This window comes from Zingiber officinale, chromosome 8B (genome assembly GCF_018446385.1).
Source record: "Zingiber officinale cultivar Zhangliang chromosome 8B, Zo_v1.1, whole genome shotgun sequence".
NCBI lineage: Eukaryota > Viridiplantae > Streptophyta > Magnoliopsida > Zingiberales > Zingiberaceae > Zingiber > Zingiber officinale.
Window position 1 is genome coordinate 41148660 of NC_056001.1, and position 24855 is coordinate 41173514.

The 24855-nt window shown below is 38.7% G+C and overlaps 1 protein-coding gene across 1 annotated transcript; it reads left to right on the forward strand.

The window, feature by feature from the left end:
- The first annotated feature begins 15427 nt into the window (after window positions 1-15427).
- LOC122013719 (uncharacterized protein ycf23-like) lies at window positions 15428-16256 on the forward strand. Its single transcript, XM_042569951.1, has 5 exons — window positions 15428-15508; window positions 15588-15647; window positions 15739-15828; window positions 15906-16013; window positions 16089-16256. Exons 1-5 carry the CDS (start codon window positions 15428-15430, stop codon window positions 16254-16256), a joined length of 507 nt encoding a protein of 168 aa, XP_042425885.1.
- The last annotated feature ends 8599 nt before the right edge of the window (window positions 16257-24855 follow it).

Here is a 24855-nt window from a genome sequence, read left to right on the forward strand (position 1 = left end):
TAAGAGGTAAGCAACTGGAGGAGAGATCCAGTAAGGACGAGTTCCCCGTTGAGGGAACTGTGGGTGTTGGTCCAACTTAGGTCAATTTGTGAAACCCAAGTTGAAACATTGACTAGATTTTCATATCGAGAAGACATGATCTAATTACTATTTCTATCTTACTATATTATGCTAACTTTGTTTTGCAGGATAAATATATTTTTATTGCTCAGGACTAACTCTTTTTTTAAAGAAGATGACTGGAAAGAAGAGTGTTCGAGCGCCCGGACCAGCCTCGTCTGGGAGGCCTAGCCAGGTACCTGGGCAGTCCGAGCGCCCGGAGTTGGTCCAGGAGCACGGACCAGAAATTTCATCCCAAGTTGAGTTGGAGCACGACAACTGGCCGAACCCACGTTAACAGTCCAGGCGCCCGAAGGTGGATAAACTTGACGGATCAAGTTTCGACGAGAGATCGCCATGTCAACAACGATCCATGCACCTAGAGGGGTTCTAGTCACCCAGAATGAGCCTATATAAAGGCCTTCGACCAGCAGCTTTGAAACAACATCTGCTTCAACTTTCACTCTTGTGTGCTGCTCCGAAAAAGTTTCTATGACACTGTAACACTCCACCAACAATCGAACATCAATCTCTTCGTTGTTTTTCTGTTGTCGGTAACCTTTCATATACAGTTCTTATGCTTCATTATTATAACTTTTTGAACTATTAGTGGATTGCCCAACGAAAGCACTCGATGAGTGCGGGCCTTAGAATAAGAGTCGTCGAAGGCTCCGAACTAAGTAAAACTTGACCTTGTTAGCATTGTTTTTGTTTTCTTTATGCTGCTGCATAACTTGTTTTAATTCTTTATTTTAGAAGAACATTATTCACCCCCACTAGCATCTTTCTGATCCATCAAGTGGTATCAGAGTCCGGTTGGCTCAGAATTAGTGCAACCACAATTAGGTAAGGGGGTGATTTTCAAAATTTATTTTAATATTTTTTTTATTTTTAAGCTTTTCAATATAGTCCAAATTGGCACAATTAACTTTTTTGACATTTTTTTGTTACAAAATACTTTGAATTTGTGCAACACCAATTGAGTTTTAATACTTTTATTATCTCCCACACAACTAATCCAAGGCTTAGTCTTGAGATTTCTTTCTTCTTCTTCTTTGTGTGCAACGTTCTATCTTTAAATGACCCAAAACGAGGGATACAACACCGCTTGTCCTCCCCTTTTCAATGGGGACGACTTCTCATATTAGAAGAAGCAGATAGAGGTTTACCTGAAGACAGACTTCGACCAATGGTTCAGCATCTGCATGGGATACAAGCCTCCGATCGACAACAACACAAAAATTTTGATGGATCTTGAAAACTGGACTCCGGAGATGAAAAAAAGAGGTGCAAACCAACTTTAAGGTATTGAACACGATCTAGTGCGAACTCACGAAGGATGAACTGAACCACGTCGGCCTGCACAAAAATGCAAAGGAGCTTTTGTTGGACCAAGTGTGCTGGGAAGAGAGGGGGTGAATTGCCTGCTTTAAAAAAAATGAACCTTTCTCGACTTGCAACTCAAATTAATAGCAACAGTATAATTATAACAAGTAAATTAAACAACTATAAAATGAAATAAGAGGTAAAGAAATTTATTTGGTTACAATTTAGGTGGTTGTTAATCTAAGACAAATGAAAAGCAATAAAAGTCTCCTTCGATGAAGGTGAAGAAGCCTCTTACACTCGTTGAATGCTCACACAGTTGCTAGGAAATGAATACAAGAGTTGATATCTAATTCCTAACTTCAGAGGTCTTTTTATAGCCCATGGAAAATCTCATCTGAAGCTGGAAGGCGCCTTCAATAGGGTGGAAGGCGCCTCCAACATGGCAAATCCTATTTGTGTGAAGATAAAGTTTATCTTCACAACGGTCATTGTTTGAAGGCGCCTTCAAGGGGTTGAAGGCGCCTTCCATAAAGATTTGAAGGCGCCTTCCTCCCGATAGACATGAGGGTGCCTTCAATACCATTGAAGGAGCTTTCAACAGCTGCTACTGAGTTCTAAACTTTTTCTTTAGCTCTTCTGCTACTCCGCTCATTTGGGTGATTTTGACTATCCGGAATAGGGCTCTCCCGAACCCATTTTTCAGCCTTCTCTTGGAGCAGACTTTCTCCCTGGCTTCTAGTCTTTTGAACGTTATGCACGTTCTTCTCATCCACCGTTGTACTCTTCGGGAGCACCTCGTCCCTCGGACGCACCGAGCCTGTCGTCTTTCTCCCATGTCATCCTTCTTGCTAGCTGCGTCTCTCGCTCGACTTCTTGTGTTCCTAAGCTCCTGCACACTTTGACACAAGGATTAATATACATGACCTAATTTTAACTTGGTTGACCACATCAAAACTATCACGGGATACTAACAATCTCTACCTTTTTTATGTGCATCAACCCAAGTTAAAGTTAGGGTCTAACAGAATAATAACAAGTTGTAGTTAGACTATATTCTTGCAATATAGAGAATTAACCAAGTTAACAAAATTATAAAAATTTGAACAATGATAGAAATATTCTTACTCCCCCTTAACTTATACCTATTTCTCAAATTTGAACAACGATAAAAATGTTCTTACTCCCCAAATGTTCTTACTCTCCCTTTAACTTATACCTATGTCTCTCTCTTTAATCACATAAAAAAATAGAGAAATAAAAAAAAAACCATTTAGGGGTATACAACAGTAATTATCAGTTAGATAATTTTTTAAGAATTTCTTTTTAGATTGGGAAAATTTTTTTAAAAAATTTATAACAGTTAACCATTTAACAATTAGTTAATTGAATATTTTATTTTAATAATTGGTTTGTAGGTTATGGCGAGGCACTAGACCTTCTTGGATATTGGAGCAACAATCACTTATAGACAAAGCCTTTTAAAGAAATTAAATATTCAAATTTCTTTCTGAGATTTCTCAATTTAACTTAAAAATATTGAATTATTACAATTTAATCTAGGCATAATCTTGGAACCCAATATAAGTTTCTTTCTACTGGATTAATCATAAATTTTTTCGGAATATGTTTCTGTGAGATTCTTCTAATTTGGCCTTGATGACTTCTAATGTACCAATTGATTCTACCATAATTTCTTAATTTTGGCTTTTTAAAATCGTTTGAGCATGCATGGTCATGTTTCGACCTTTCGATTTCTATTTTCAATTTTTTGTTTTCTATCTTTAACTTATCAAACATATCTAAGGAGCATGATCTTACTAAGTTTAATTTTAACTTAACATTATCTTTTTTTTCCAGTTTTATTAAATCCTTAAAAAGTGCTTTAATAAATTGAAATGACTTTTCAGGGGGTAAGACACGTACTTAACTTACCTCGTGTTCTGATGCTCCCCTTTATTGCAGCTTTTCTTTGATGATCCTCCCCCTTCATCAATGTTTATCTCTGAGCTGCTTTCATCTTCCTTTTGATGGTATGCTATTAGGGCTAGTCTGACATAGGCTTCAACTTCAGATTTTGATGATGGCGTTTCATCTCACGTCGCCTTCAGAGTTTTGAGCTTAGATTTCGTTAATCTTTTGCCCTTGTCCTTCTCCTTTTTCTGTAGTTCTGGGCAGTCGTCTTTGATGTGCCCTTCTCCTTGGCAGTTGTAACACCGGGCCTTCCTTTTGCTCCAAGTTTATTTCTTTGCATGCGACTTATTAAATTTATTGAATTTTCTTACCATTAGGGCTGCTTCGTCTTCATCGATTGATGCTTCGGAGTCTGGATCTTCCTTCTTGGCTTTCAAGGCAAGATTGTTGTTCGATTTTTCAATTTCTTTAAGATCTACACATTGAGTTTCATGGAGTTCAAAAGTAGAAAACAAATTCTCTAATGTACTTACCTCAAAGTCCTTAGAGATGCATGGTGTCGGCCTTTTTATATGTCACGAGGCGCTCTAAATTAATTATGATTGAAACTCATTATAACTAAAATAACAAGTGTAGTAAGGAGTCCCAAGTCGTATTTTTTTCAAGGATTAACTAGTAAATGTGTGTGAATTCTAGAATTGATCTAAATTGAATTTCCATCAAATGAATATCAACTTAATTCGGTATCTCATGCAACATTGAATCAAATTAGTCAACTATTGTGCCTTCTATTCTCAATCCAGCAACTATTAAAACTCAATCACCAAACAAACTTTTAAAAACCAAACTAGCATTTAATTCCAAATTTCAAACAAATTCAACCATTAAACCAAAATGCTCAAACACTCTCATAAGTACTGAAGTAACGTCTAATTCATGATCACAATCTTATTCATCAATTAAATTCAAACTTTCATTCACAATAACATTGAACAACAGTAAACAATCAATTCCTCAACTTGAGCATTCACAAATTCAACTTCATCTCAACAACAATTGCTCTCATGCAGGTAACAAAAGCTAACTAACTAAATAATCGAATCTAATGAACTTATGATAACAAGATCATCTAATTCAAAGCATAAACTGAATTACAAACTGATGGAGTAGCTTAACAAGATTAAAGTAGCAAAAGTTCACCATGATCAGAATTGCAATTAAGGAAATCATAAATGGGATTGCAAGAAAGAAAACTCAAATTAAACTAAAGTAAGAAAGGCAAATCAAAGACTAAAATGTAATCTATACTATCAGATCTTCAGATCTGAGCAAGATAATGAACAATTCAAAGATTAAGATAAATAAAACAAAACCTAATTGACATTCCACAACCAAACCCGAAACTAAACCTCTCCTCTCTGCCGAAACACAGATTTGCCTCAGAGAACGCCCTTGTAGCAAACACAGCAACCCAATGAATCCATAGCTCATCCAGGTGAAGTCCAGAGCTACTGGGAACGCCTCTTGAGCTCGGAATCATCTGAATTCTCTAGCCGACAAAGAAAACAGAGCACTCTTGCTGAAACCGGAACGCGAGGTGGAAGTGAAGATGGATTGATCTCTGGAGAACCGGAGAACGCCCCTAAATCCCCCAGAGAGAATGGCCAAAGCTCAGATCGGAGAACGCCCCTAAATCTCGCTTGGATGAAGCTCACGGACAGCAGGATCACAACCGGAGAACGCCCCTAAATCGCTGCTTTGCGCTTCTTTTGCTGGACGCCGGATCACTAGGGTTTCGTCGGAGATGAGTAAGGATGAAGTTCAGATCTGGAAGTGGAATGGGAAGCTGCGACGGGGACGAAGACGAAGGGTGAACAGTGGTGGTGTCGCGAAAACCGCCGAGCTCCAGCTTGCACTGTAGCTTCTCAAAGCCTTTATACCCTTTTTCAAATCTGATCAGACGGTCCAGATTAATTAGGGCTTGATCAATGGTGGAGATGTCTCAGATCGGAATAGAAAGCTCTAGATCTTCATCAACGGCTGAGATGTGCTCCTCATTAGGTTGGATGGGCCAGATCTTCAACGGATGACCTAGATCTGCTTAATCTTCAATGGGCGGTCCAAAACACTCCAAGGCTTGATCGACTTGATTAGCCCTTGATTTGAGCCCAAATGTGGCTTGATCTGATCAGGTCCTTGACCCTTTTGATGCCTACAAAATAAAAATCAAATATTAGCACCAAATACCATGAAAATTAGCTAATTTACAATTAGGTCCAAAATCAAATGCAATATTGAAATATGATGTAAAATGTAAAATTAAGCTATGAAAAGATCATGAAAAATATGCATTATGAATTAAAATAATATAGCCAAATCATAGTTATCAATGCAGTATGCATCTACTAAGGATGACCATTCTGGAGTTTTCGGGAAGGTGTTGAGCGCGTACCAGATTGAATCTTAGTTTGTTACTGATTCTTCGAGATTGTTGAGCTGAGTGATGAGTTCTTTGATCCATGTTTAGAGTTGCGCTACCTTTTCTCCATGGTTCATAGGTTTGTTAGCTGGGTTTAGAGAATGCCTCGCCTTGCTAACTTTGCTTCCGAAAAACTTTTATGGAGTTGCAGGAATTTTTCCCAAAGCTCTTTGGCGAATTCGTAGCTGCCGATTCGATTAACCTCCTGGGTGGAAGGACGCTTAGCAGATGACACTCTGCTTTATCATTCACCACGAAATCATCTTATTCTTATTTCGTCCATAAACACTCTTCCTTTCCAACTCCATGTTCGTCCTTGGTGGCTACAAAATCATATTTCATAATTAACAGGATCTTAAAGTATGTTTTTAAAAATACCTCCATCCAGCGTTTCTATTGCGTGAAGTCTCTCTCGAACTTCGATGGACGAATGTTTGCACCGACCATTGTTTTGTTGCTTCAGTGGTAGCTAGTCTTTTTTGAAGCGTCCTTGCTTTGATACCACTTATTGGACCAGGTGGATTGGCAAGAGGGGGGGGGGGGGTAAATTGCTTGTTGAAAAAAAATGAATCTTTCCCGACTTTCAACTCAGATTAGTAGCAACAGTATAATTATAACAAGTAAATTAAACAATTACAAAATGAAAGAATGCAATGAAATTTACTTGGTTATAACATACGTGGTTGTTAATCCAATTAAACAATTACAAAATAAAAGAATAGGCAATGAAATTTACTTGGTTATAACCTAGGTGGTTGTTAATCCAAGATAAATAAAAAAACACTAAAAGTCTCATTCGATGAAGGCAAGGAAGCCTTTTACACTCGTTGAATGCTCAGAAAGTTGATAGGAAATGAATACAAGAGTTGATATCTAATTCCTAGCTCCAGAGGTTTTTTTTAGCCCTTGGAAAATCTTATCCGAAGTTAGAATGTGTTTTCAATAGGGTGGAAGGCGCCTCCAGCGTAACAAATCCTATCTGTGCGAAGATAAAGTTTATCCTCGCAATGGTCACTGTTTGAAGGCGCTTTCAAGGGTTGAAGGCGCCTTCCTCTCGAAAGGCGCGAGGGTGCCTTCAATTCCATTGAAGGTGCCTTCAACAGCTACTACCGAGCTATAAACTTCTCCTTTGGCTCTTCTACTGCTCCACTCGCTTGAGTGATTTTGACCATCCAAAATAGGGCTCACTCGAACCCATTTTCTTGCCTTCTCCTCGAGCAGACTTCGTCCCTGGCTTCTCATCCCTCGAATGTCGTACACGTTCTTCTCGTCCACCGGTGTACTCTTCCACAGCACCTCGTCCCTCGAACGCATCGAGCCCATCGGCTCTCTCTCGTGCCGTCATTCTCGCTAGTTGCGTCTTCCACTCTACTTCTTGTGTTTCTAAGCTCTTGCACACTTAGACACAAGGATCAAATACACATGACCTAACTTTAACTTGGTTGACCACATCAAAACTACCACGGGATACTTCTTATAACTAACAAAGATAATTATAATGTGTTAGGCCAATCACTTGAAATTTAATATATCCAAATCCTAATACGAATTAAGAGGGAGTGTTAACTTAAGAGGGAGAAAGAATTCAAATATTTTAAAAAATATGTTCACTTTGTTCTTAAAATTATTTTACTTTGAACAACATATCATTAAAATATGGAAAATTAATTTGAATTCATACTCTTAAATGTATTTTGAAAATATTTCTCACCTAAAATCTTTTTGAACATTTACTAAACTTTTGTTGGAAAATGTTTGCCTAAAAATTATTTTTGAAAATATTTTTTATTTTTTTTTAAAACTACTTTAAAAATCTTACTAAGAATTTTTTTTTCTTTAAAATTATTTTGACAATCTTTCTAAGAAAAATTTTCTTCAAACTTCCTTGAAAAATTTAAAAGTTACTTACAAATTTTTAACAAAAAAATTACTCATACAATTTTAAAAAATTTACTTAGAAATTTTTAAAAAAGATTACTCAGATAATTTTGAAAGTTTTTTGAAAATCAAAACTTTTTAAAATCATTTATAATTTTTTTTGGAAACGTTTACCTTAAAATTTGTGAGAATATGTTTTTAATTTTTCCTTAAACTTACTTTGAAAATTTTTCTTTAAAATTATTTTGAAAATCTTTCTTTGATAAATTTTTCTTTAAAATTGCTTTAAAAATCTTCTCTTAGAAAATTATTTCTTTAACTTACTTTGAAAATCATTATTAGATTTTTTTTTTACAAATATTTACTTAAATTTTTTTTCGAAGATTTATTTAGTAGAAGCTCACTTAACAATTTTTTTCTTTGAAAAACTTGACTTAGAAATTTCTTTTGAAAAAAAATTCCTCAACAATTGTAGAAATTTCCTTGAAAATTTCTACAATGTTTTACTTGGAAAATAACTTTGCCAGAATTTTACTTAATAAATATTGTTAAAAATGTTTACAAGCTTATGTTAAAATCTCTCACTGATTTTGAGATATAAAAAGTGTTTATTTTCAGTAATATTCTGCATGCCTATCTGGCATTACTTAATCACATTTTATGCCCATCATTCTTTTATCCTAGTATTTTTTTTTTATGAATGCCAAAGAAAGGAGGGGGGATAAGGGTTAATGTAGAAAAAAATAAACAAACTTAATCAGCTAATTCAAATGTAAAACTAACTTAAATTAGTTGTTTGCTTTTTGCATATTATCCTTCAATATTATCTTTTTACTAACTTTAAAGCAGGTTGTCATTGCATAAAAAAAGGGAGATTGTTGGTATAATTTGTACTAATGATCTAACTCAGATTTTTATAAATGACAAAGAGATTAAAATTAAAGTGCTTGTGGTCTAATTACTTTACAAGTGCGCAGAAGTTGATGGATCTTAAGGACCTGACACCAAGCTAAAATCCAGCAAGTTCCGTGGGATCTGATAGCTGGTGCAAAGTTTAGATAGGTCTGCAGGACCCGATATCTGGCAGGAAGTTCAGTTGAGTCTGCGGGACCTAATAACTGGTCAAAGTCTAGTTGAATCCGCGGACCTAACATCTGGCGGAAAGACTTGGTGGGTCAAAGGTAAGTCAAGTGATTAGGTAAGTAAGAGGTAAGCAACTGGAGAAGAGATCTAGTGAGGGCGCGTTCCCGGTTGAGGGAACTATTGGCGTCGGTCCAACCTAGGTCCATTTGAGAAACCTAATTTAAGATCTTGAGTAGATCCTGGTCTTGAGGAGACAGGATCTAATTACTATTCCTATCTTATTATATTATGCTAATTTTATTTTACAGGATAAATATATTTTTATTGCCCAGGACTATATTTTTTTTGCAGGGAAGATGGCTGAAAAAGAGAGAGTCCGGGCGCCAAGACTCCGAGCGCCTGGAAGGGATCCGGGCGCCTGGACTCCGAGCGCCCGGAAGGGATTTGGGTGCCCCGACTCCGAGCGCTCGGAGCTGGTCCGAGCGCTCGAACCAGCCTTGCTCGGGCGGCTGAACTCCGAGCGCTAGGAAGGGATCCGGGCACCCGGACTCCGAGTACCCGAAGCTGGTTAGGGCGCCCAGACCAACCTCGCTTGGGCGGCCTGGCCAGGCACCCGGGTAGTTTGAGCGTCTGGAGTTGGTCCAGGTGCCTGGACCAAAAAATTTCATCTTGAAGCTAAGTTAGAGCATGACAACTGGCCGAACCCACGTCAACGGTCCAAGCGTCCGAAGGTGGATAAACTTGACGAATTAAGTTTTGATGAGAGATCACCACGTCAGCAATAGTCCAGGCATCCGGAGGGATTCTAGGTGCTCAGAATGGACCTATATAAAGGCCTTTGACCAGCAATTTCAGAACAACATCTACTTCAACTTTTGCTCTTGTATGTTCCACTGACAACAGGACATCAAGCTCTTCTTAGTTTATCTGTTGTTGATAACCTTTCATATATAGTTTTTGTACTTCACTATTATAACTTTTTGAACTATTAGTGGATTGTCTAACGAAAGCACTTGACGAGTGTGATCTTTAGAGTAGGAGTTGTCGAAGGCGCCAAACCAAGTAAAACTTGGCCTTGTTAGCATTGTTTTTATTTTCTTTATCCCGCTGTATAACTTGTTTCAATTCTCGATTTTCGTAGAACATTATTCACCTCCCTCTAGCATCTTTTTGATCCAACACAGTGGTGCTAACCAACACCACTATTGGTACACATAGTGTTGATTTACGCAAATCAGTACCAACATTGGTGTTGATTTACACAAGCCAGCACCAATACTAATTTGTGCAAACCAACACTAACATTGGTGTTGATTTATGCAAACAAACACCATGTTGGTGTTGATTTATGCAAATCAGCACTAACAATGGTGTTAGTTAGCACTACTTTAGATATTGTATTAAAAGATCAGCACCAACGTGATATTTGCAGGTGCTAGTATCAAACTAGCGCTATATATATATTAAGAGATATCACAAAACTCCATGTATCATTTTTCCAGCAATCGGAGATATCACAAAACTCCATGGAGTCTTTTTTCTATTAAGCAAGTGTCTAAGGAATCTATCAGAGCTTATATTAAGAGATTTAATCAAGTGGTCATTGATGTTCCATCAGCCACTACGAAGATCTTGGTAAGCGCCTTCTTTTAGGGGCTTAATGATAATGATTTCTTCAAGGACTTGGTTAGGAACCCTCCTACCAATTTAGATATATTAATTGAATGGGCCTCTGAATTTATCAATGTGGAAGAAGCTCAAGCTGCACACATGAAAGAAATTAATGCTCCTGCACCAGTTCCGGTAGTAGCTCATCCCGGGGGACTTGCTCAGCCTCCTAAAGGACCTCGGACGGACTTGCCCCATCGTCATCCCTAGCCACGACCTCAAGTAGTGCAACACGTGAGAGCTTCTCAACAGTTTCCTCAAAGGTGGTGCACCTATTCACTACAAGAATTTTTGCATTCAACAACACCCAATAGACAACGCTTTTTAATAAAAACGTTGTCGTTCTTTGTTTTACAACGCTTTTAGTGAAAAGCGTTGTCTATGGTATTTACTTTTTACTAAAGACAACGGTTTTTAATGAAGTGTTGTCTTTAGTGTTGTTGTTTATGGTCAAAGACAACATTTTTTTAAAAAACGTTTTTTAAAGTGTTGTGTATGTTTCCCCTAAACTCACTTAAAATAAATTCGCAGCCCTCGCTTTGCTAAACTCTAAACCCTCAACGCGCGCGCCTTCTCCTCACCACTCCTCTCCACGAGTTCTCCTCTCCACTCCTCTCCACGAGTGCCTTCTCCTCTCCACTCCTCTCCACGAGCGCCTTCTCCTCTCCTTGCCGCGTGATCTCCTCTGAACCCTAATCTCGACCCAAACTCCTCACGCAAAACTCCTCACGCCGGCCCAACTCCTCCAAGTCGACCCAAACCCTCAGTCTCTTCCGCTTCCTCCTCTTTCTCCCTCTCCTCCGCCTCCCCCTTCTCCTTCGCTCCCACCGCCGCTGGCGCCGCCTCATCTTCCGCCACTGGTTTCTCCCTAGGCGCTTCTTCCTCCGCCGGTTCCTCCCCATCTCTCTTCGGCCTCTCAACCTTTGGCTCCTCATCGGCCGCATCCTCAGCCTTTTCTACCTCCAGTCTTTTCTCGACGTCTGCTCCATCTTCCGCCGCTTCTACCTTCAGTCTTTTCCCGCCATCTGCTCCATCCTCCGCCTCTACTACCTCTAGTCTTTTCTCGCCATCTGCTCCATCCTCCGCCTCTACTACCCCCGGTCTCTTTTCCTCGCAGGCGGTCTCTTCTCCCAAACCCATCCCTTTTCCCTCAGCATCCGCCGCACCTTCCGCTTCCTCAAGCCCTAATTTTGGTTTTGGATTGGGGGCTTCGACTCCCAACTTCGGCTTCGGTTCGTCTTCCACTGCTGCCTCTCCGTTGTTTGGTACTTCCGCTTCCCCTCCAGCGCCGGCGCCGGCGCCGGCCTTGTCCTCGGCTCAGACACTGTTTGCTTCGTCAGCTAGTGCCGCACCTTCGGTGCCTTCGTTTGCTACGTCCTCATCTCCCCCCGCCTTTTCTGTGCCGACGTCTGCTCCAGCTCCATCCTTCGTATCCCCGTTTCCTGCCTCCTCCTCTGCGTCCCCTCTATTCTCTTCTTCTGCTACCGCTACCTCCTCTCCTGCTATCACCAGCATTTCGACCTCTCCTTTCTCCTTTGGAAGTGGCAGTTCCTTTGCTCCGAGTTCGTTCGATGCAGTGTCGTCTGGTAGTACTACTTCGTCCTCACCTGTTACTACCACGTCCACCTTGGCAACTGGCTTTTCTTTTGCGACTCCGACATCTGCTGTGTCCCAACCTTCCTTTGGGTTTACCAATGCTGCTACATCAACTCCCTCCAGTGCATCTATGTTCTCCGCTCCTACTGCTGCAAAGCCTTCAACTCTGTCATTTGGATTTGGGGTGCATGGGACAATTCAATTGATGACAAAGGCAGTTGCTCGGTGAAGTTTCATCAGAAGAATATTGAAGAAGATGACGTACAGATTGTGGGTAAAGACGAAGTTTTACAGGTAAAATATAAGTTATAGTGATATTCATTATTATTATAGCATTATAAACTAAATATAATCAACATGTTTTTTTTAATATTTTAGGGTCAATCAGTTGCATTGACATTGGAATCTTGCTCAAATATTGCTGCATATGGTACAATTGTTTGTTTCAATGGCATGGAAAAAATGCTTCATGGTATTCCATTTCCCAAGAATTGCATTCGAGTCTCCATTGATCAAGCAGTGGACAAATCCGCTCCTTTGCCATATCCAATTCCAAGTGAATGTGAAGTAATTGGTGATGCCATAGGAACTGTTGTGGCTTGGCCTGAACAGCAGATTGTGAAGCAAGATGAGGTATATGAGATATTATATTTCTAATTATATTGTCACTTTATTATTATATTTCTAATTATATTGCCACTTTATTATTATTCAACCTAGCTATATCTAACTTGTTTATATTTGAAATTATTAGAAGCCTAGAAGGAAGAAGTTTGAACTAAAAAAATCAAAACCTACTTTGTCAACAAGTGTCCCAAGAGAATTACATATGTTATATTGTTACAGTAAGCATGCTCTAGATGGAGGAAAATGTATATCAATGTGCTTAGATAATGAAGTGTTTGATGAAGATTGTGAACTTTTTCTTGACCTTGAGGACATCAATTCTTTGTATCATTTGGAGTCAATTTCAGGAAATTTGATCGTTGCCTACATATGGTAAGTAAGTTTATTTAAGCAATTTCAGCAACTTTTTCATCACATGTTTGCTTCCCAATTTTAGCAACTTATTATGGTTTATTGTTACAATTTCACCAACTTATTATGAGTGATCATTATTTTTTAATCCACATGATTGTTTTGTATCTAAATTTTATTATTTAGTATCTAAATATTATTTTCTCAGTTGCAACTGCATTGCTTTACTTATGCTGGGAAATTACTGCATTGCTTTATGTTTGTTGGGAAATTCTAATATCTAGCAAGACAGAAAATCCCTGATTTGAACTGCAAGAAGTTTACTAATATTGTTGTGTGAACAAGTTTACTCTTGAAAAATTCAACTTCTAGTAATTTTCTCATACCATGTTATTCTCATTAAGTTAATAGTTCATCATTTCTATTGAGAGGTTTACTAATATCAATTGATGTGGTACACTTTACATAAATATAGCTCATTCATTTTCAACCGACCCTTAATGTTTGCCTTCTGCCATTTGTTCTTCTAGACAGGAAGTACTTTGCTCATATCTTTTTCTTGTATATTTTTAAGTATCTTAAATGTGCTTGTCCTCAAGAAATAAAAGAATTTGCATGTATACATTTACGGTATGTTTAATATGCAAGACTGTTCATAGTAAGTTCTCATGTATGGATGTTACTATCATCACCATAACTTAGTGTTATGAGTGATCATTATTTTTCCAACTTATTATGAGTGTTTTGTATCTAAATTTTATTATTTAGTATCTAAATATTTTTTTTCTTTGCAATGATAGGTGTCTATATAAAAAGATGGTGAAAGATACCAAGACAAAGAAATTCAGATTTATGAATCCTCACAAACTCCCATATCTGGCAAAAACGGCACAAGACAAATCGGTTAAGCTTGAAACCCAGAATCAAAGGGCAACTCTTTTAGCAGATAAGTTGACAAGTGCATCAATAGATCAACTAGTGTTAGTGCCATGTAATGTCGGGTAAGCAAGAAGTAAAACATCACTTTCAATTGCTTCCTTTCAATAATTTATTCAATTTTATGATCTAATCCTATGTATTTGCCTAGTTTCCATTGGAATCTTAGTGTTATTGAACCTTACAAGGATGCTATTTACCTACTGGATTCCCTAAGTTGCCGCATTCGCGATGATGATTCAAAATACGTAATGGAAATGTGAGTTCAGATTTCTTTTAGTAAATATTTATTATAATAAAAATCTTATTTAACAAATATTCTTAACGTATGAAGGGCCTTAAAATTGTTTAATTCAACCAAGGGAAGGAAAGGTAGGAAAAATGTTAAGTGGGAAGTAGTTAAGGTATGTGTACTTTTGTTTAACATATATTGTAATGTGTATAATTTTCATTAACAATTTGACTCTAATTACTATATATAGGCTCCTCAACAACCGGATGCGAAACAATGTGATTTTTTTGTGATGCGATTTATGAGAGAAATTATTGAAGAAGTTGAGACTATTGAGAGAGATTCGCTGCAATCAATAGTAACATTATTTAGCTTATCTCAAATTATTTGACATAAACTATTTAAAATTGCAAAGTGATCAGTGTTGATTATTTTTTCCATTAACATAAATTGTGTATGCTCACAGTTCACAAAAATAGGGTACTCTCGTGAACAAATTGATGAGGTTCGGTCCGAGTTGGCGGAGTGCATACAAGATCATATTTATGAATAGGTATGGAATGATAGTTGCCATAATTCTATTTAGATTTAAGTTCATGGAATGGTGGTTTTTTTTGGTGGAATCATAGTTAATGCCAATTTTTTTGATGCAGTGCATAGTTACCAGATCGACCTTGAGCAGTTGACCCCAAAGAAAAGTTGTCACTGAAGTTTAAAAACTTGTGAAAATTTTTAGTGAATGATGATGTTTTGGAAAAATTGTCACTTAGGTGAAAGGATGTTTTCTGGATTAATATGCAAGGACAAAGCACTGTATTATATGTTATTCTGTAAAGTTCTGTCAGTGTAAATTATCTAGTTTCTTTATCTAGCTTTTGTTCCACTATTGGGTTTGTTTTTCTAATAATTACTCGTGCAGCAAAATACTGAGCAAGAAGCTGTAGATCTTATAATCAGGTAAAGTAGAAAAAGTTAACTACTTCATTATGCTTTCATCTTAGTATTTGTATATTTGATTTGTCTTCTTTGAACCAGCTTCAAGTCAAAAAGCCAGATCCTCTAGATAGCTGTTAAAAATAAGGTATTATTTGGTTTGTCAGTGATCTTAATATTTGGTAATATTTGGTCTTTGATGCTCACGACAGAGTTCCAACGCTGCATGATTACCTTGTTCAAGTAGATTGCTCGCTGCCTCAGTAGCTCGCATTTTCAGAGTTCCACAGCTCTTCTTTCTTATGATGATCTTGTTCTTGCATATTTGTGTTTCCTCTGTGGACCCTTTGGCATTTCCTTCTGCAGTGGAAGCAGGTGCCCAAATGGTTAGGATGCGATGAACTTGACTGGTTTCGATCGGATTGTCTGTCATACCAAACATTAAAATCCTTGTGCTAAATGCAGGTGGAAATTGGAAATTATGATTCTTTCTACGAGATGGGAATTCAGTTTTCCCCTGAACAGGTATATGAATCATGATCGTACTTTTCCTTGCAGTTCCTCGAGTATTTTCAGCTATTTCTATCTCGTCACTATTCTGTGGTGCCATTGTCAGATTCTAAAGCTCACTAGAGAAACTAGAAGGATTCTTCCATCCATTACACTGTCTGTAACCGTGCCACACATGCTTAGTCTCCCTGATCAGGTAGCTCATTTATTTCCTCGTAAACTGAGATTTGTCACTAACACAATCTCTCGTTGTTTTTTGTTCAATTTAAAAAGGTGAAGCTAGCAGAGTTGCTGGAACAGGAAGGTGCTGATATAATCCAAACTGAAGGAGGGAAATACTCAAGTCCATCAAAACCTGGTGTCCTTGGTTTGATCGAGAAGGTAACAACAGTACGAATAAGAAATCTTAGCACACTTGTGATGAAAAATGTGATATTTTTCCTCTTTAAAATGTAGGCCACACCAACGCTAGCAGTTGCATACTCCATTTCCCGAGCAGTTCAGATTCCAGTTATGTGCTCATCTGGATTAAGCGCTGTCACTGCACCTATGGCTTTAACAGCAGGAGCAGCTGGTGTGGTATGCGTTCTTTTGCTTTCTAATCTAATCATTATCTGCTACTAGTGAAAGAAATATAGACTCTTTCAGATTCTCTTGTGTTCTTGATTATCTGCTACTACTTCATTGTCAGAAGTAGTTGAACACTAACACTTGGACGCCAACATTTTTGAGTTGGCGCCTAGATTTGACCATCTAACAGACATGGCTAAAGGATCAACTTCTATGAACACCCTTAATAACTTATACAGATATTTGTGAACAATTAGGTTGGTGGCTATCATTTATCCTCCCTTTTTGTTGTTTTTTCCATGTACCCAATGCAGCTTTCATTTCAAAGGTTCCAAGCTGATGAACAAGGATGGGTGGACACAATCAAGTCAGTGATATTTGGAGGAGCTGTCAGGATTAGTACCATGGATTGGCTTGGGCAATCTCAATATTTGCGTCAAACTGTCTTCTGGCCTTCCCTATCATCTGCAGTATCTGAGGTATACTATGCACATTTACCGTGAATTTTCCTTATTGAGCTTGGGCTAGTGATGATGAATGTATTTTATTTCAAGAACCGTATAAGCAAGTGTTCGTGCATCTAGTTTTATAACAATGCACTTCGTATCTTTGATCTAAAAAGCTTCTGAAACAAGTCATCTTCTCCAAGCATGCCCTGGTCAACATGCTAGTCACCTACTGGAGTCATTTCCTCGATGGCACGGATGAATACCTGAAATCCATCCTCTACTCCACCATTCTTTGCCACTCCTCAAGCCGAAACAACTGCAAAGGTAGAGTCAAGATCAAGTATTACATTGTGCCTGGCTACAAGAAGACCGGGCCGCAAAATCCAATAAAGACAGGTCAAACATCAAGTAGCATTTTGTAACTTATTCCTCTTAGGTTATATGCTTGGTTAATATATATGCTTAGAACTTGTAAAGACAGGTCAAACATTAATATGCTTGGTTAATATATCCATCTACAGCACTCCCACTTTTTCCTCTAAATATGATTTTCATTTAGCACAGAACTAATGCCAATTTTTTTATTTTGATGCAGTGTTTAAAGAGCTTGAGTAGAAGTTGGCCCTAAAGAAAACTTGTCAGTTACGATATAAACACACTTACGGTATGAATTACATGTATATATAACATTGACATATTATTTAGTACGAGATTTACATGTATGAAAGTTTTCATACAAAATTTCTTGATTGCCTACAACCCCAGGTGTGCTGATGACAAGTTGAAGAAGATGGCTCTAAGAGTGATAGCTGAAAGCCTTTTAGAAGAAGAGATTGCTGGACTTAAAGAAGAAATTCCATGCGATGGACACCAACAACAGCGGTTAGTCAATGATGAGGTTTTGTAAAACTTGTGTGTTTGAAAAATTATTGTCATGAAGTTAAGGATAACTTGTATGATACAAATTTAATTTGTGGATCAATATGTATACATTTTGTTTGTATAATATAAAGTTTTATTTATTTGTTAAATAGTCTTATTATAAAAATGATTGTGGTTGTGGATATTCAATTATATGTAAATTTTGAGTATTTTTATAATTTTTACTATTAAGAAAAACACTATTTTTTATAAATTTAAAAAGACAACGTTTTTAAGTAATAAAAGACAACGCTTAAAAAACAATGTCTTTGAGACCAACCACAACGCTTTTAAAGCGTTGTCTTTGATATGTGCATTTTTACAACAGCATCTTTAACAACGCTTTTTAAGAACGAATAGACAACGCTTAAAAAGCGTTGTCTTTGTGACCAACCACAACGCTTTTAAAGCGTTGTCTTTGATATGTGCATTTTTACAACAGCATCTATAACAACGCTTTTTAAGAACGAAAAGACAACGCTTAAAAAGCGTTGTCTTTGTGACCAACCACAACGCTTTTAAAGCGTTGTCTTTGATATGACTTTCTACAACACCATCTACAACATCACTTTTTAAGTACATACGACAACGCCAAAAAAGCGTTGTTGTTTAGCTTTTTTCTTGTAGTGATTATTTAACCAATACTCATTACACCGAGAATTATTTTACTTTGAAGAACCAACAAGCAGGCAATAATAGATACTGTCGGCGTTCTCCAATTCAGAATCGTAGACAATATCCTCGACAAAATAATCCGCTCAAGATTGAGTATCCGTCGAGTGGGCCACAAGCAGGAATATTACCACTCCCTGGGTCATCGACTTAAGCACTCGGCCAGGTACAATCAGAGTCGTCATCAGCTAGACAGGAAGAAAATCGTAATAATGCTGCTCAAGGTAACATTAACATGATAGCAGGAGGGTCGACTGATGGTAATTCCAATCGGGCGAGGAAGTCGCACGACCGGTGATTAACTATTCATGTCGTTGGGTGTAGTGCTGAAAAGGCACCTGGACCAGAAATCAATTTCGGACCCAAAGACTTGACAGGGGTAGAAGTACCCTATGATGATGCATTGATAATCAAGGCTGTTATAGCCAATTATAATATCTCACGCACTTTTATTGACACTGGCAGCTCTATCAACATCATTTTTAAACAAGCTTTTGACTAATTGCAGATTGACCCGAGCGAGCTTCAACCTATAATCACCCCGTTATATGGATTCACATGCAATGAGGTGAACCCCTTCGGCCAGATAAAGCTGGCCATATCTTTGGGGGAGGAACCCCTATGCGAACTCGCAAATCGATTTTCATAGTGGTGGATACCCCCTCGGCTTACAACGTTATCCAGGGTCGACCAGCCCTAAATGAATTCAGGATGGTCATTTATACTTTTTGTCAAAAAATAAAATTCCCTGTGGATGATCAAGTAGGGGAAGTTAAAGGAGATCAAATAACAACACGAAAGTGTTATGTGGAGATTGTCAGGGCGGAAGCTAATGCTGCCAGGAAAGCTCAAAGGATAGATATCAATGCAATTCATGAAAAACCACCCACTTTCATATATGAAGAAAAGGATGAGGTGCAAATACAGCATGGTCGATCGGAAGCTACCACGCGTATCGCTTCCGACTTGGATCCTGATCTCAGAGAGGATATGATAAAATGTCTGACAAGAAACAACAATGTGTTCACCTAGACACCTAAGGAGGTGAAAGGCATCGCCCCAACAGTTATGGAACACGCTCTGCATGTTTATCCTGACGTCCGGCCTATCAAACAAAAAAGAGGGATTTCAGAGCTGATCAAAATAAAATTATCAAAGAAGAAGTAGATAAATTACTGGAAGCGAGATATATCCGAGAAGTACAATTCCCAAGCTGGCTGGCAAATGTGGTTCTGGTTTCTAAGCTGGGCAATAAATGACGAGTATGTATCGACTTCAGAGATCTCAACACAGCTTGTCCAAAGGACTATTACCCTCTACCCCGTATAGATCAATTGGTGGATTCAACAATCGGTTGTGAATTTATTAGCATGCTGGATACTTATCAGGGGTATCATCAGATCCCACTTGCTAAGGTCGATCAAGAAAAGGTTAGTTTTATAACTGCTGAAGGTACTTATTGCTATAATGTTATGCCTTTTGATCTTAGGAATGCATGGCTACTTATCAACGACTTATGAACAAGGTGTTCCAGAAACAGATCGGTAGAAATATAGAAGTTTATTTCGATGATATCCTTATAAAAACTATAAGGGCTTCTAGTTTATGTGCTGATATTGAAGAAACTTGTAGGACTCTGAGAAAGTATGAGCCCAAACTCAATCTCGGAAAGTATTTATTCAGAGACAAGAGTGGAAAGTTCCTGGGATACATGGTGATCGAACGAGGCATAGAAGCCAACCCCAGCAAGGTGAAGGTGTTGCAAGACATGACTACCCTAAAGAACTTGAAGGAGGCTCAAAGATTGACAGGAAGGATTACCGCCCTATCCCGCTTCATCTCTTGGTCGGCTGATCGGAGTCTCCTTTTCTTCAAGGTACTCCGACGAGCAACCAAGTTCTATTGGGACAAGGATTGTAGTAAGACGTTCGAAGACTTAAAAGAGTATTTGTCTACTCTTCCTATACTAGCTAAACCAGTAGTAGGAGAAACTTTGTGGATGTATTTGTCCGCTAATGATCACGCCATCGGTTCTGTATTAGTGAAGCAGGAAGAAAGAGAATAATTACCATAGTATTTCTTGAGTCATTTGTTAAAAGAAGCAGAGTGTCGATATACAATACTCGAAAAATTAGCTTACGGATTGGTTCTAGCAGCTCGAAGGTTATGCCCTTATTTTCTGTCGCACCTGATTACAGTGTTAACTAATAGCACTCTCGATCGGGTGCTTATCAACCCAGAAGCGTCCGGGAGACTAATCAAATGGACAACCGAACTCAGTGAGTATAATATACAGTATCAACCTCGTGCGGCCGTCAAAGCCCAAGCTTTAGTTGATTTCATAACAGAAATTTCAGGCCCCGAAACCAAGGAAACCTGGGTTATTTATATGGACGGATCTTCTACTCATCAAGGTAGTGGAATTGGAGTTCTTCTCATATCTCCTAGGGAGGATCGAATACAGTTATTTGTCAAACTGAATTATAGAACTACCAACAATGAAGCAGAATACGAAGCCTTAATAGCAGGTTTGCAAGCTGCTAAGCATGTGGGAACTGCTAAAATGGTAATTCATTCTGACTCCTAATTGGTGGCACATCAATTAACAGGCAGCTTTAGAATCAGCAATGAAAGGCTCAAGCTATATACGGAGGCTTTTGACAAGTTGAAGGCTGAATTTCAAGAAGTATAAAGACAATCCCTCGAACAGATAATCAAGTTGCAGATGAGTTAGCTAAACTAGCTTCTACCATTATGCCTTGGAGTTTGGATAAGCTAGTAGAACAAACATTATTAGTATCTTGTGTGGAACAACAGGCTAATCTAGAAATTCAAGGTGATTGGAGAACATCAATCATTCTATTTTTACGACAAGGAATTTTACCCGATGATGCGGAGCAAGCTAGAATATTCAAGAGAAGGGCTAGTTAATATACTATGATTGGGGATCATTTATACAAAAGAGATTTCTCTAGTCCTCTGCTTAAATGTGTGGGATCAGATGATATACAATATATTATACAGGAAGTGCACCAAGATTCTTGTGGCAGTCATATGGGAGGCATGTCTTTAGCCAGGAAGATATTATTAGCTGGATATTTTTGGTCCACTTTACAAGAAGATGTTGCTCAGTTAGTGAGAACTTATTGTCTTGTCAGAAACATCAAAATATTCCTCACCATCCTACTGAATTATTGAAAACTTCTATAGTATCTTATCCTTTTGACCAATAGGGCATGGATATAGTGGGGCATTTCCCTCTTGCTCCTGCTTAAAGAAGGTTCTTGTTGGTAGCAGTGGATTATTTCTCCAAATGGGTAGAAGCATAACCATTAGCCAGAATTACTAAACATGCAGTTATCAAATTTCTGTGGCAGCATATTGTTTGCAGATTTGGTATTCTGCATAAAATAGTTTCTGATAATGAAAGACAATTTTAAGGAAGGAAAATTAGGAAATGGTATTCTGATTATGGCATTACACAAGTTTTTACCTCTGTGGCGTATCCACAAAATAATGGACAAGCAGAATTAACTAATAGGGAGATTATCAGAGGACTCAAAATCAAGTTAGATCATGTGGGTGGTAGCTGGGTAGATGAATTACCCATTATATTATGGGCACTTCGTACTACTCCTCGAGAAGCTACCGGAATTATCCCTTTTCATTTGGTTTATGGCGGGGAAGCAGTAATTCTAATAGAGGTTGGAGTGGAGTCCGATCAAAGAAGGCTTTATGATGACAACAACGCAGATCGACGCCTTATGGAGCTTGATTTAATAGAGGAAACGTGGGATAAAGCAGCAACTCGACTTATATCTTATCAACAATGGATGAGACAGAATTACAACAAAAGGCTTATTCTAAGATTCTTTCAGGTGGTGGTATGGAAGCGCATCAAACCTGTAGGAGATGTTAATAAGCTAGAGCCACAATAGGGAGGACCTTACAAAATCATACAAAAACTTATATCGGGCACTTACTACCTTCAAGATGTAGAAGGAAGAAAACTCGAGCGGCCTTGGAGCACTAATCACCTGCAACCGTATAGAGCTTAACAGATATATTGTTAGTCATTAGTGTACCTTGTTCGAGCATTTTGTATACAAATAACAAATGAAATGCAGCCAATATTGTTTGGGAGAAATACCTATCTCTCTTTAAACCACCATAACAGTCGATCAGTGACCCTAAGAAGTGATCAGTCTATCTTCCTTAGGGGGAACCAGAGACTTTAAACCTCCATAACAGTCGATCGAGGACCCTAAGGAGTGACCGACCTGATTTCCTTAGGGGGAATCAGAGACTTTAAACCTCCATAACAGTCGATCAGGGACCCTAAGGAGTGACCGACCTGGCTTCCTCAGGGAGAATCAGAGACTTTACACCTTCATAATAGTCGATCGGGGACCCTAAGGAGTGACCAACTTGGCTTCCGTAGGGGGAACCGGAGACTTTAAACCTCCATAACAGTCGATCGGGGACTTAAGGAGTGACCAGTTTGACTTCCTTAGGGGGAATCGAAAACTTTAAACCTCCATAACAGTCGATCAGGGACTCTAAGGAGTGACTGACTTGACTTCCTTAGGGGGAACTGGAGACTTCAAACCTCCATAACAGCCGATCGGGGACACTAAGGAGTGATCGACCTGACTTCCTTAGGGAGAACCGAAGACTTTAAACCTCTATAATAGTCGATCGGGGACCCTAAGGAGTGACTGACCTGACTTCCGTAGGGGGAACCAGAGACTTTAAACCTCCATAACAATCGATCGGGGATCCTAAGGAGTTACCAACCTGACTTCTTTAAGGAGAATCAGAGACTTTAAACCTCCATAACAGTCGATCGGGTACCCTAAGGAGTGATCGACCTAACTTCCTTCAAGAGAATCGGAGACTTTGAACCTCCTCTAAGATCAATCATACAAGTGTGAACATTAACAATGTTTAAACATATTCAATTTCGCTTGGGCAAACACACTCGACCGGTCTTCTATACAGGCGGGAAAGCCCGAAGGAGCATCTATGCAGCACGTATTTAATTTCGCTCGGGTAAACATACCTGGCCGATTTTCTATATAGGCGGGAGAGCCCGAAGGAGCACCTATACAGTACGTATTTAATTTCACTCGGGCAGGCAAACCCGAGCGGTCTTCTATACAGTCAGGAAACCTCAAAGGAACACATATGTAGTAACTAACCTCAATTGAGGATATGAATCAGGTCGGTTCCTATGTTGGGCCAGAAGTACTTCATATCGAAGCCAGGGGACCTGCTTCCTTTGGGTATAATCTTTTCAAAGGATCTCTCTACACATGGTCAACATCTTGGGAAGGCTCACTTATACAAACACTTGGGTGGTTCTGAAGACAAACAAATCAGGCAAGGAAGGACAAGTATGAACTCTTAGTAGCATTTTCTAAACAGTAGATCACATGCATCAATTATAAATTGTTATGCCAACGCATAATCCTAAGTTCACTCGAACTCTTTTAAAAGGTTTTGGGGGAGTTCTCTGTTAAGTCTCCGACGATCTATGAATGAGGGAGGAGGAACTCCAGATAGATAATTCTCTTCCTTAAGCTGTTGTATCACCCCTTTTACTGAGTGATTGAGAGTTCCCACAATTCGTCTGGCATACTCCTCCCCAAATTGAGGAGACTTAAGATAAGCCTTGCACTTGGTGTACCATTTTTCTTCCTCACCCGCTTTAAATGCTTGCAATTCAGATTGCAGGTTATCTCTTTCCTTTTGTAGAATAGTTTTCTCCGCCTTAATATCTTCTAATTTTTTTAGGAGCGAACTCATTTGCAGATCTTGTGCTCGTAATGTTTCTTGTTGCTGGAGCAAGACAAAGTCCTTTGAAGCCAGCTCTAGAGCTAAATCCTAAGAGCCCGAACCATGTGATTGTTCCGGATGGTTCAGTGGAGAAGTTTGGTGAGTGACATCTGAGGGGGCTTTATCTTTTAAAGCTTTTTCCATACTAATTGTGGAATTAAGCCCCTTTAGCTGTAGCTCCAAGTTCCTTCTTTCCTCCTCTTTAGATTGTAACATCTGGCAGGTGTCTTGTAGAGTCTTCTCTAAATTGGCAGTGAACTTAACTTGCGAGTTCACCCTATCCCGCAGCTCGAGAAGTTCATTATTGATAAGATTGGATGCAACTTTTAATTCTTGTACCTTGTTCTTTGAAATTTGATTGGTTCTCTCCAGATCCACAACCACCTTGCCCAAGTGTAGACTCGAAGCATATAACTAGGGGAAATGATAGTGAAATTACATTTGGCAAGTATCAAAAAAGGATGTTGAGTCTAAAAAACTTACTACAGTGACTTGACGAGTATGGTTGTCGGCGCGCTCAATATAGGTACTTCTCCTCAGAAGCTCCTGGGATTGCAACCAAAACTCAGCTAACGTCCCTTTTAGTTGTAATAATTCAGATGTGGTAAGAGGGGGAGCTTGGCCAAGAAAAGATGGTAGACTATGACCTTCTTGGAATAAAAGAGAAGGACGGGGAGAACTTGTAAATCATGGGGAAGGACGAGAAGAATTGGTAAACGATGAAGAAGGAGAGGGAAGATGATCAGAGGTTGGTAAAGAAGGATTGGGAGATG

Coding starts and splice junctions, on each gene's coding strand:
- LOC122013719 (XM_042569951.1), top strand. CDS start 15,428: ATGATCTTGTTCTTGCATATTTGTGTTTCCTCTGTGGACCCTTTGGCA. Junction 15,648..15,738: donor TTCAGTTTTCCCCTGAACAG/GTATATGAATCA, acceptor TGCCATTGTCAG/ATTCTAAAGCTCACTAGAGA. Junction 16,014..16,088: donor TCCTTGGTTTGATCGAGAAG/GTAACAACAGTA, acceptor TTTAAAATGTAG/GCCACACCAACGCTAGCAGT.